The following is an 11,840-nucleotide window of genomic DNA, read 5'->3' on the forward strand; positions in this document are numbered from 1 at the left end:
AACCACCTCCCTGGGCAGCCTGCTGCAGTGCTCCAGCAGCCTCCTGGGGCACAACTTGTTCCTCACCTCCAATCCCAATCTGCTCTGCTCTCATTTCAAACCATTGCCTCTGCTCCTGGCCCTGCAGCCCTTTGGGAGCAGTCCCTCTGCAGCCTTCCTGCAGCCCTTCAGGTCCTGGCAGGCTGCTGTGAGCTCTGCCTGGAGCCTTCTCTCCTGCAGGCTGCACAGCCCCAGCTCCCTCAGCCTGGCCTTGCAGCAGAGCTGCTCCAGCCCCTGAGCATTCTCCTGGCCCTGCTCTGGCCCTGCTCCAGCAGTTTGCTGTCCTTATGCTGGGGACACCAGAGCTGGGCACAGCCCTCAGGTGAGGCCTGGGCAGGGGGGCAGAATCACCTCCCTCACCTGGTCACTGGTGTCTGTGAGTGGGCACTGAGCCCTCCCCAGGGAGGTGCTCTGCCTGACAGCCACTTCAGCCCTGGCTGAGAGCAGGAGGAGGGCAGTGACAGTAACCACCAGGAAGCGATGGTGCAGGCTGGGCTTGAGGCGATGCCAGGGCTGTGTTTGCCTTTCTCAGAGGAAGACTGCTGTTTGATGTTCTGCTCTTATCTCTGCCACCTGAGAAACAACAGCTGGGGAGCTGGCAGCTCACAGGGAGTGCAGGAGGAAGGAAGAAGAGGGCCAGAAAAGAGATGATAGAGGCACAGGATGGGGTCTTGAAGATCAGCAAATCCAACCCTACCCCAGCACTGCCAGGGCACCACTGAGCTGTGGCCCTCAGCACCACAGCTCCAGGACTTTGAAACCCCTCCAGGCTTGGGGCAGCCTGAGCCAGGCCTTGATAACCCTTCTGGGGAAGGAATTGTTCCTCATGTCCAAGCTAAGCCCTCTCTGGTGCAACCCAAGGCTGTTTCCTCTTGTCCTGTCCCTTGTTCCTCAGGAGCAGAGCCCAAGCCCCACCTGGCTCCAGCCTCCTCTCAGGGAGCTGCAGAGAGCAATGAGGTCTCCCTCAGCTTCTCCAGACTGAACACCCCCAGCTCCCTCAGCTGCCCCTCCAGGACTTGTGCTCTAGACCCATATTTGAGACCAGATTCACATCCCTCTGCTGGGTCCAGCTCTGGAGCACTCAGCACAGGAAGGGCCTGGAGCTGATGGAGCAGGGAGAGCAGGGCCAGGAGAATGCTCAGGGGTTGGAGCAGCTCTGCTGCAAGGCCAGGCTGAGGGAGCTGGGGCTGTGCAGCCTGCAGGAGAGAAGGCTCCAGGCAGAGCTCACAGCAGCCTGCCAGGACCTGAAGGGCTGCAGGAAGGCTGCAGAGGGACTGCTCCCAAAGGGCTGCAGGGCCAGGAGCAGAGGCAATGGTTTGAAATGAGAGCAGAGCAGATTGGGATTGGAGGTGAGGAACAAGTTGTGCCCCAGGAGGCTGCTGGAGCACTGCAGCAGGCTGCCCAGGGAGGTGGTTGAGGCTCCCTGCCTGGAGCTGTTGCAGGTGAGGCTGGAGAGGGCTCTGAGCAGCCTGCTCCAGGGGAGGATGTCCCTGCTGCCTGCAGGGCTTGGCTGGGTGAGCTCTGGAGCTCCCTCCCAGCCCAAACCCTTCTGTGATTTTCTGTCTCCTCAACAGAAGGTCTTTGGAGGCCCTGCCCTGAACCCCTCAGGTTTTGGTGATGGTTTTGTAGGCAGCTCCAGGTAAAGCCCTGTGCCCTCTCCAGGGCAGCACCAGCAGGAAGCTGAGCTGTGTTTACAGACAAGGACCTGAGCCTAAAGTGCACCCAGGCAGCAAGGCAGCAGCAGGAGTTAGTCACTCTGAGGTTTGTGAGGTTGCAGTCAAGTAGGAAATGGCAGCAGAAAGCCCCAAAATGTGTTTGCAGGGAAGTGACTCACCCTGAGCAGGGCTGCTGCACAGCAGGCAGAACTTCCCCAGCCATGAAACTACCTCCCAGCCATCAGGAAGCAGCCTGAGGCCACACAGCACTTCAGCACCAGGGGGGGCCTGGATCTCAGCTCAGATTTATCCAGTGGTTGAATTGTGCTCAGAGGCTGACAGCAGCTGAAGAGGAGCCAGCAGTGAGCTCAAGTGGCCAAGAAGGCCACCAGCATCCTGGCCTGGGCCAGGCAATGGTGTGGCCAGCAGGAGCAGGGCAGGGATCCTGCCCCTGGAGTGGGCACTGGGGAGGCCACAGCTCAAGCCCTGGCCCAAGCTTTGGACCCCTCATGGCAAGAAGGACATTGAGGAGCTGGAGCAGGTCCAGAGAAGGGCAACAGAGCTGGGGAAGGGTCTGGAGAGCAGGGCTGGGGAGGAGCAGCTGAGGGAGCTGGGGGGGTTCAGCCTGGAGAAGGCTGAGGGAGACCTCAGTGCTCTCTGCAGCTCCCTGAGAGGAGGCTGCAGCCAGGGGGGGTTGGGCTCTGCTCCCTAGCCTGAGGTGATAGGAGGAGAGGAAATGACCTGAAATTGTGCCAGGGGAGGCTTAGGTTGGAGGTTAAGGAAGAATTTCCTTGCTGCCAGAGTGGCCAGGGGCTGGCAGAGGCTGCCCAGGGAGGTGGTGGAGTCCCCATGCCTGGAGCTGTTCCAGGAGCCTGTGGCCATGGCTCCTGGGGCCAGGGCTTGTGGGCATGGGGGGGTTGGACTCAAGGAGCTCTTCAGCAGAAGGCATGCTGTGGTTCTGTGACCCAAACCATTCTATGGGGCTCTGGTGATGATGATGGTGATGATGAAGCAGCAGAAGAAGCAGGTCCAAGCAAGCAGAACGCAGCAAGGCTCAGTCAGGGGTGGAAGTTTGGCAGGCTGCAAGTGCAGGGAGAAAGTGCTGAGCTGTGCAGAGCCAGGCAGGCATGGAGCCAGGCAGGCATGGAGCCAGGCAGGCATGGAGCCAGGCAGGCATGGAGCCACAGCTCTCCCTGCAGCTCTCTCTTCTCCCCACAGGCTTTAGAGGAAAGGTTAGCTTGGTCTGAGGGGCACAAGGAGGACAAAGGTTTTTCCTTCTCTCTGAAGCCAGGGTGAGCTTCCCCTGTGAGGCAGCAGCTGCTGGGAAGCCCAGGGCAGATAAGGCACTTTGCATACACTGCTGGATGGCAGTGGGGAATGAGGAAGGGGTTAGGAGAGCAGGAACACTTCTCTGACTAACCCAGGAGGAACACAACAGCCTTGGCCCTGAGCACTTTGCCTTACTGAGCATGAGGCAAGGTCAGATTCTGCCCAGAGTTCCCCACCCCCCAGCACTGCCTGCCTGGATTCTGCTGTTGGGATTTTCCCCTGGTGGAAGGTGAGGCACGTGGGGCAGGCTGTGCACCGTGGAGCCACAATGGCCTGGAGGGTTGGATCCTCTTGGAAGCCTCCTGCCATCCCATCTCAATCTGCTCTGCTCTCATTTCAAACCATTGCCTCTGCTCCTGGCCCTGCAGCCCTTTGGGAGCAGTCCCTCTGCAGCCTTCCTGCAGCCCTTCAGGTCCTGGCAGGCTGCTGTGAGCTCTGCCTGGAGCCTTCTCTCCTGCAGGCTGCACAGCCCCAGCTCCCTCAGCCTGGCCTTGCAGCAGAGCTGCTCCAACCCACTGAGCACTTTCCTGGCCTCCTTTGGAGCCCCTCCATCAGCTCCAGGTCCTTCCTGTGCTGGGGGTCCCAGAGCTGGAGGCAGTGCTGCAGGTGGGGGCTGAGCAGAGGGGCAGAATCCCCTCCCTGTGCTGCTGCTCTCCCTGCTCTGGCTGCAGCTCAGCACAGGGCTGGCTCTGGGCTGCCAGGGACCACTGCTGGCTCCTGGGGAGTTTGTCACCACCTGACACCCCCAAGGCCTTCTCCTGCAGGCTGCTCTTGAGCCATTCCCCACCCAACCTGTGGTGTGCAGCTCCCCTGTTGCATGTACACTGCCAGCTGCCACAGCTCTTTGTTCTCCACCCCACACTCTTCCCCTGAGGAGCTGAGTGAATGCCCTGCACTGATGCTGGACACAGCCTCTGAGGCTCCTGCAGTGCAGCTGCCCCAGGGGTGGGGAGATGCTGCCTGTGCCCAGAGCATTTCTGAGCTCCAGTCCTCAGCCACTGAAAAACTGCATCTTGGAGTTGGGAGCCACTTGAAATCCTTCTCCTGGGTCAGACACTGCAAAACCTCTCATCCCAGGCTGGGTGGAGGTTCAACTGCTTCCTTTGTCTCCCAGGTGAAGGAGGCTTTTGTCAGCTCCACTCTCTGCTGATGAAGATGATGATGGTTATTTGGAAATCAGGGTCTGTTCCTCCATCCATTTGAAGTCTGAACCATCTTTGTGTTCTCACAATCAGCTTTCAGCAGCTGGCCCTTTCATTAGAGGTGCTGATAGGTTGTGTGTCATCACAGGGCACCTTCAGCAGCATTAAAGGGCAGGGTTTGATCCTGGGGGTGATGGGGAAGGAAGAAGCTCTCCTGAGAGCCAAGCCCCCCCAGCGGTGCCCAGGCTCCTTTCCATCTCTCAAGGGTGGTTCAAGACCTTTTTCTCTCTTGCCTGTCCCTGGTGGGTTGCCAGAGGTCAGTGAGTCCAGCTCTAGCAGCTCCCCCTGTTCAAGGCAGAGAGAGAAAGGTCTGACTTGGAGCCTCCAGGCAGGAGATGCCCAGGAGGTGAACGTCCTGCCTGGGGGGCAGGCTGTTCACAGCAGGCTCCTTGGCTTTTGCCCCTGGGAGAGCTGGCACAAGAGCACTGCTGGCTAGAGGTGGGAGTGGAAGGGTCAGAGAATCACAGCAGGGACTTTTGGAGGTCTCTCCCCAGCCAGAGCAGTCTGGGCCCCCGTGGCTGATGGCTCTGTAGAGCTGCTCTTGAAATGGAGCAGCAGAGGCAGCCTGGGTGACCAGAGGCACCCCTGGTGACCTCCCTGTCCTTCAGACCTTGGGTTCTTTGGGGCAGGGACTCTGGTGTGGCTCCCCAGGGCTACAGCTTAGTCACTCTCCATGACAGAGAGGATTTTGAGTGCCCAGAGCAGCAGCTCCGTGGTGGTTGAGCTGCTCCTGGAGGGGCAGGCAGAGAGCTCCCTGGCAAGGGCTGCGTGGTGTCCAGCCAGGCACCTGCAGCCGCGGGGGGGAAGCCTTGGCTCTCCTCAGGCCTCTCAGAGCTGGGCAGTCCCCTGCTCTGCATTGCCTGCTGATTTATGGTCTCCTTTGTGCCTTGTAAAACCACTCCAGATCAAAACAAAAAGGTCCTCAGGTCCTCCGAGCCGGTGTCAGTAAATCCTGAGGAGGAAACAGCAGCAGCCAGCGATAGCTGCCGAGTTTTACTGTCCTGGGAAGCCCACACCCACCCTGGGAAGCTCACCCCCACCCTCCAGTTAATGATTAGGCACCAGGAGAGACCAATTTATGGCAGGGAGGTGTGGAAGCCATCGAAAGAACAAAGCAAACTTGAGGGGATGTCAGGGAGAAGGCTTTGGTTTGGGGCTTGGGGGAAGTGTGCCCAAACCAGGGAAGGAAGTGGCACTGGGGGTCTCTCCTGCCCACCCTTCCCAGCTGGGATGAGCCTGAGTGGGCAGGGGCTTGTGAGGGAGGAGCACTGGTGGTGACCTGGAGGCACCTTTTGTTTCACAGGAGTGAGGTCAGAGCCAGGCAGCCTCCTGACATCAGCACTGCCCTCAGCCCTGCCCTGAGCACTGCAGAGCCCTGGGCACAGCTCCCCAAGGCTCTGCAGCTAGGAGCTGCCAAGCCCCAGGCTGTCTCCTGTGCCTCTGGCCATCTCCTGTGCCTGCAGAGGTTGCAGCTCCTCAAAGCTCCTAATTGTCTTTGGTGTTTCCCCTCCTTTGTGCTCTTGGACAGACTTTGTGGGCTCTGTTTGCTCTGAAGGAGGAAACAATCAGAAGTGCTTTATGGAGAGGCTTGGGTTCCAGCTCTTGCTGGAAGCCACACTACAGAGCTTGGCTCTGGCCTGGCTGCCAAGGAGGAGCCTCTGAGTGCAGGTGAGATGAAGGGGTTTGGAGTCTGGCAGCTGCTAGATAAGCCTGCTGATAAGGAATCACTGGCTGCAAGAAGTGACTGCCAGGCTCTCCATAAAAGCTCTGCCTTGCCAAGCCAGGCAGATTTCACTGCCCCTGCCCCTCCTGGACTCCTGGTGAGAGCAGCATGGAGGGTCCAGATCTGGGCTTGTTGAGGGCAGTTCTGCAGAACAGTTCCTGGGTGGCTTCAGGAGCCAGGCAGCAGCCTGGGGATGCCACCAGAGGGCTTTGCCCACAGGACTCAGCTGCTCACTGTCAAAATCTCCCTTCCCCCTCAGGAACAATTTTTTTGCTGCCAGAGTGGTCAGGGCCTGGCAGAGGCTGCCCAGGGAGGTGGTGGAGTCCCCATGCCTGGAGCTGTGTAAGAGACCTGTGGCCATGGCACTTGGGGCCATGGTTTAGTGGCCATGGAGGTGTTGGGTTGATGTTGGATGATCTTAGAGGCCTTCTCCAACCCAAACAACTCTGCAGTGCCAAGACCAGAGGCAATGGCTTCAAACTAGAGCAGAGCAAATTGGGATTGGAGGTGAGGAACAAGTTGTGCCCCAGGAGGCTGCTGGAGCACTGCAGCAGGTTGCCCAGGGAGGTGGTTGAGGCTCCCTGCCTGGAGCTGTTGCAGGTGAGGCTGGAGAGGGCTCTGAGCAACCTGCTCCAGGGGAGGATGTCCCTGCTGCCTGCAGGGCTTGGCCTGGGTGAGCTCTGGGGGTCCCCCTGGCCTGGACCATTGTATGACTCTAAGCTCAGCCAGTCCAACCAGCAACCCCCACCCCCACGGCCACCAAACCCTGTCCCCAGGTGCCATGGCCACAGGTTTGTTGAACTCCTCCAGGGATGGGGACTGCAGCACCCCCCTGGGCAGCCTGTGCCAGTAAGCCAACACAGGCAGGAAGCAAACACAACCCTGCCCTAAGTGTCCTCCAGCTCGCAGCCGGTGCCCCAGTGCCCCCCGACCCCCCGGGACGATAAGCAGCAGGGCCAGGCAGGTTTAGCAGCATCACCCCGGCAGGGCTGTGATAAGAGTCTGCTCTCCTGCCCAGCTCGCCGGACTCTGCCCCGGCCGCCCGCGCTGGGACGATTTGCGTGCTGGAGGCGGCAGGGGAAGGGCGCTGGGGGTTGGCCACAGCGCAGCATCGCTGCCCCGGCTGCTGGGCGGGGGAGGAAGCGCAGGGGGCCGGAGCCCTGCCTCCTGCCCCAGGCCATTTAAGCTGCGAGCGCGGGCAGCAGCCAGGCTCTGCCCAGCCGCGCCGGGAGGAAGCTGCAGCAGGCTGGGGAGGATGAGCTGCTGCAGGTACCCCGTGGACGTGAGGGCTGTAGGCCTGATGCAGTGGGGGAAGCAGAAGGTAATTTAATGCTGCTGCTGCTTCTTTTCCTTCTCCTTTCTCTGTTTCCTCTCCTTTTTAGTGTTCTCCTCTTCTCCTTCTTCTTGATAATAACAGCTAGGTGATGATGATGATGATGATGGTGATGATGATGCCAACAACAGAAATAACTATGACAGCAGTCATTATTATTGCTCCTTAAACATGAGGAAACTTTGGAGCTGACTGAGCTGCTCCTGAATCATGGATCATAGCCTGGCCTGAGCTGGAAGGGACCCCAAAGATCTCCTGGATGCTGAAGCTATCCAAAGCCATTCAGCACTTCTCCCAGCGAGCAGAACCCTCAGGCAGTTGGCCAGGAGCCCACTCCTCAGCAGGGCTGATCTAGGCTGGATGTGAGGAGCAAGTTCAGCAGCAGGAGGCTGCTGGAGCACTGCAGCAGGTTGCCCAGGGAGGGAGCTGAGGCCCCATCCCTGGAGCTATTCAAGGTGAGGCTGGAGAGGGCTCTGGGCAACCTGACCTAGGGGAGGATGTCCCTGCTGCCTGCAGGGCTTGGACTGGCTCTGGAGGTCCCTTCCAGCCCAAACCATTCTATGATCTTTAAGGTCTTCTCCATTCTGTGCCTCTGCTGCCTTCCTGCTCAGTGCCACAAATGCCTCCTGGTTTCCACACTGACCTACCTGGGCCCCTGCAGGGAAGGGAATCTTCGTGTAGCTCTGGTCCTTAAGTATTTAATCTCAGCTGTGCAGCCTGAAGCCAGAGCTAAACCACAGCTCCCTTCAGAGCTGAGTGCCTGGAAGCATCCAGCCTTGAGCACGGTGATTAAATCCCACCCTGCCCCCTTTGCCTCCCCAGAGCTACATGATGGTCGTGTCCTGGTCAGACCAGAACAACCTTCTCATCTACAGGACCTTTGAGGACTTTAGGAGGCTCCATGTGAGTGAACATCTCCCTGCAAACAGCATCCTGGGCCTGGGGGTGGGGGGAAGGAGCCCAGCTGGGTGCCAGGCTGCTGCAGCATCACTGCTCTCTTCTGATCACCTTTAGAAACAGCTGAAGAGAAAATTCCCCTCTGAGAGTGGCTCAGTCAGGAAAATCCCCAGGTTTAAAGGTAAGGAGAAGAGATCCCTGGGGGAGCAGCAGGACAGAGCTGCTGGGGACAGCTGCAGCTGCTGCCTCTGAGCCTGGCTCTGCTCCTGCTGGCTCTCAGCAGTGTGCTTGGGTCTGTCCCACACTCAACCCAGAGAGGCTTTTCCCCATGGATAATTGCACTTGGTAAACGAATCTCACTCCTCAAACACTGCCCTGGCACCACTTAAATGTGACTGATGATCAATCCTCTGACAGAATTGATCAGGTGCTGGTAAAGTGATAGGGAGGGAGAGGGAGCTGCTGTTGAGGCTTCCCACAGCAGCCTGGGCAGGGAAGGGGGGAGGTGAGGGCAGGGAAGGGGGGAGGTGAGGGCAGGGAAGGGGGGAGGTGAGGGCAGGGAAGGGGGGAGGTGAGGGCAGGGAAGGGGGGAGGTGAGGGCACCTCTGTGCTCAGACAAGAGGAGCTGCCCCCAGGGCACCCAGCTTGCCTCACACCAGCTTTGCTCTTGGTACCTTGAAGATGCAAGTGTGAAGCAGAGGAAGGGTGGGAAGCCAAAGAGGAGCCTGGAGGTACTGAGAGTGCTGGAAACCTACTCCCAGAAGCTGCTGAAGACAGAGGCTCAGATCTCACAGGGGGAAGAGGTGATTCAGTTCTTCAAGGCACAGACTCAGGACCTAGATCCCTCCTTTCCTAAAGACAGGTAAGGGATCACCTCTGGCATGTGGCCACAGCCAGGTCTGACCCAGCTCTGCTCTGGGTTGGTGCCTTGATGGAACACAAAAGGAAAGGGCAGCAGAACAAGGGAGCTCTGCTGAATGCTTCTGATCCCAAAGCTTCCCTCAGGCCCCTGCACAGAGCAGCTGACCCAAACCAGCACTAACCTCAGCCCCCCCGGGAGTTCTTCAGGGGGCTGATGTTGAACTTCACTTCTGCAGCCTTGTGATCATGCCTTCAGAGGTGGGAGGAGGAGAGAAAGCCCAGAGAGGGAAGCAGCTCCCTCCCATCACAGCCCCCCAAGCAACCCAGAGCTACAGATGCATCCAAGCCTTTGAAACCAAAGACACAAAGAACAAAGCCTTCCAGGTCAGCCAGGAGGACATCCTGGAAGTGCTAATGAAGGACAGGAGCGGTAGGTGGCACAGGGCTGCTGCAGGGCAGGTGCTGCAGGTTGAGCTGGGGGTTGGCAAGGGGCTAAAGGGAGCTGGATTCACACAGGAGCCAAGTCAGCTGCTCCTGCCTTAGAGCTGAGCTGCCCCCTCCCAGGCACTGCCACGGGCTGGGGGTCACAACCACCCCCTGGGCACTCCAGGCCTGGGGCAGAGTGGCTGCAAAGTGCCCAGCAGGAAAGGCCCTGGGAGGGTTGGTTGAGAGCAGCTGAAGAGGAGCCAGGCAGTGCCCAGGTGGGCAAGAAGGCCACCAGCAGCCTGGCAGCAATGGTGTGGCCAGCAGGAGCAGGGCAGGGATTGTGCCTCTGTGCTGGGCACTGCTGAGGCCGCAGCTTGAGTCCTGGGTTCGCTCTTGGGCTGCTTGTTGAGGTCCAGAGAAGGGCAACAGAGCTGGGGAAGGGTCTGGAGAACAGGACTGGGGAGGGGCAGCTGAGGATGCTCAGCCTGGAGGAGGCACAGGGGGAGACCTTCTGGCCTTGGCAGATGAGGCTGTGGTTGGCCTGGATGCTCCTCAATGCCTTTCCCTACTGCAACAGTTCTCTGGTTCTGAGACTCCTCTGCCTGCAGCCTCTTGGAAACCTTTTCTCTGCTGTTTCTGCAGGCTGGTGGCTGGTGGAGAACACAGACAAGCAGCTGGCCTGGTTCCCAGCCTCCTACCTGGAGGAGATTGATGTCCACAGGGACATCCAGAGTGCCTTGGCCTCCAAGGAGGAAGGTGAGTCTGCTTCTGCTCCCTGGGGCACCGCCACTCCTCCCTCAAGAAATGAGTCCTGAACCCCCCCAGCCCTTCAGCCTCTCTGGGGGCTCCTGCCTGCAGCTCTGACTCCTGGAGCTGGCTGTGGGGCCCTGAGCTCAGTCACACAGTGCCCTGCAGCTCCTGCTTGCGGCCCAGGGCTGCCAGGCTGTGGCCCAGGGCTGCCAGGCTGTGGCCCAGGGCTGCCAGGCTGTGGCCCAGGGCTGCCAGGCTGTGGCCCAGGGCTGCAGGCAGCCTCTCCCCTGCCTGCAGGCAGCCTCCACTTCGTGGTGCAAGCCTACGAGTGCCAGGCGGCCGACGAGCTCTCGCTGAGCAGCGGGGTGCTGGTGCAGGTGCTCAGGACCTCTGACAACGGCTGGTGGCTGATCAGGTGAGAGCAGGAGGCTGCCCAAGCCCTCCTGCAGGGCTTCCTGCCTGCCTCTCCCCAGGCTCTCTGCCCTGGCCTAGGGATGGGTTTCCCTTCCAGGGCTGAGTCCTCACCTGCCTCCCCAGCTGCCCTGCCCCTTGCCCTCGCTGGGAGCAGGCTTCTCCTCAGCCTTGCTCTTCCCCCTGTCCCCCAGGTACAATGGCAGCACTGGCTACGTGCCCTGCATCTGCCTCAAGCCCTACAGGAACCCTCACCACAAGCTCCACACCGCTGTAGACTGTGGGCTGAACGCCTCCACCCCCAGCCTCTGCTCCCCCCCGGAGGAGGCTGCAGGACACCCCAGGGTGCAGGTCTGCTCCTCCCTTGCTCAGACTGAAGAGGAGCTGAGCTCGCAGAGGGGCAGGTCAAGGTCTCTGCCCAGAGCCAGCTCCACCCCAGAGCTGGAGCTGGACAGTTTGTCCCTCAGCTCGGGCAGCAAGGAGCAGGACAACCTCCTCAGCTGGCAGCCCAACTTGTCAAGGTCTCTGCCAGAGGTGGAGCAGGCCAGGAGCTCTGCCCTGGGCCAGCACTTGGCCACACACAGCAGCAAGGCCCCAGGCCTCAGCCACAGGGACAGGAACGATTCTGGCTTCGTGGAGTCATCTGCAGCCGACCTCAGCTCTCCCCTGGCTGGCCCTGAGCTGGCCCCGGCTGCGCCGCGGGTGCCCGCCCGGCCCTCGGCCCAGGAGATCCTGCAGCGCTGCAGCACCGTCACCAGGCGTGCCCTGCAGTGCCCCCCAGCCCCCCAGCCTCTGCCCCCCCCTGCACTAGAGCCCCAGCACAAGCCACAGCCCCCTCCCTCCTCGCCACAGCCCCCTCCCTCCTCGCCACAGCCCCGGGCAGCGGCAGGAGCAGCGCCAGGGGGGGACAGAGGCAGCTGCTGGGGGCAGGAGGGGGTCGAGTCCTTGGGTCCTTGCCCCAGGCAGGGGAGGGGCTGAGCTTGTTCCACTTTTGTACAGTTTGGTCGTTTAAAATAAAGCCCTTTGGAAGGTCTCCAGGGCCTGGAGCTCCACAAGTGCCCCCTGGAGCACTGGGATGGGCTCTCTCCCTCCCTGCTCCTACCCTTGGTGCTGGGCTCAGGTTGTGCTGTGCCCAAGAGAGGGCAACGCTGGGCCCTGGTTGAGGGCCAGGCTGGGCTGGGGTGGATTGCTGGACTTGATCTTAGGAGAGCTTT

The 11,840-nt window shown here is 60.2% G+C and overlaps 1 protein-coding gene across 1 annotated transcript; it reads left to right on the forward strand.

Moving 5' to 3' along the window:
- Positions 1-7,120: 7,120 nt before the first annotated feature.
- LOC137456712 (NADPH oxidase organizer 1-like) lies at positions 7,121-11,653 on the forward strand. Its single transcript, XM_068168299.1, has 8 exons — positions 7,121-7,269; positions 8,104-8,184; positions 8,296-8,359; positions 8,860-9,040; positions 9,276-9,469; positions 10,108-10,221; positions 10,513-10,630; positions 10,821-11,653. Exons 1-8 carry the CDS (start codon positions 7,204-7,206, stop codon positions 11,602-11,604), a joined length of 1,602 nt encoding a protein of 533 aa, XP_068024400.1. The 5' UTR covers positions 7,121-7,203; the 3' UTR covers positions 11,605-11,653.
- The last annotated feature ends 187 nt before the right edge of the window (positions 11,654-11,840 follow it).

The sequence above is a fragment of the Melanerpes formicivorus genome, unplaced genomic scaffold, assembly GCF_026170545.1.
Source record: "Melanerpes formicivorus ecotype bairdi unplaced genomic scaffold, bMelFor1.0.p_v2 SCAF_135, whole genome shotgun sequence".
Taxonomy (NCBI): domain Eukaryota; kingdom Metazoa; phylum Chordata; class Aves; order Piciformes; family Picidae; genus Melanerpes; species Melanerpes formicivorus.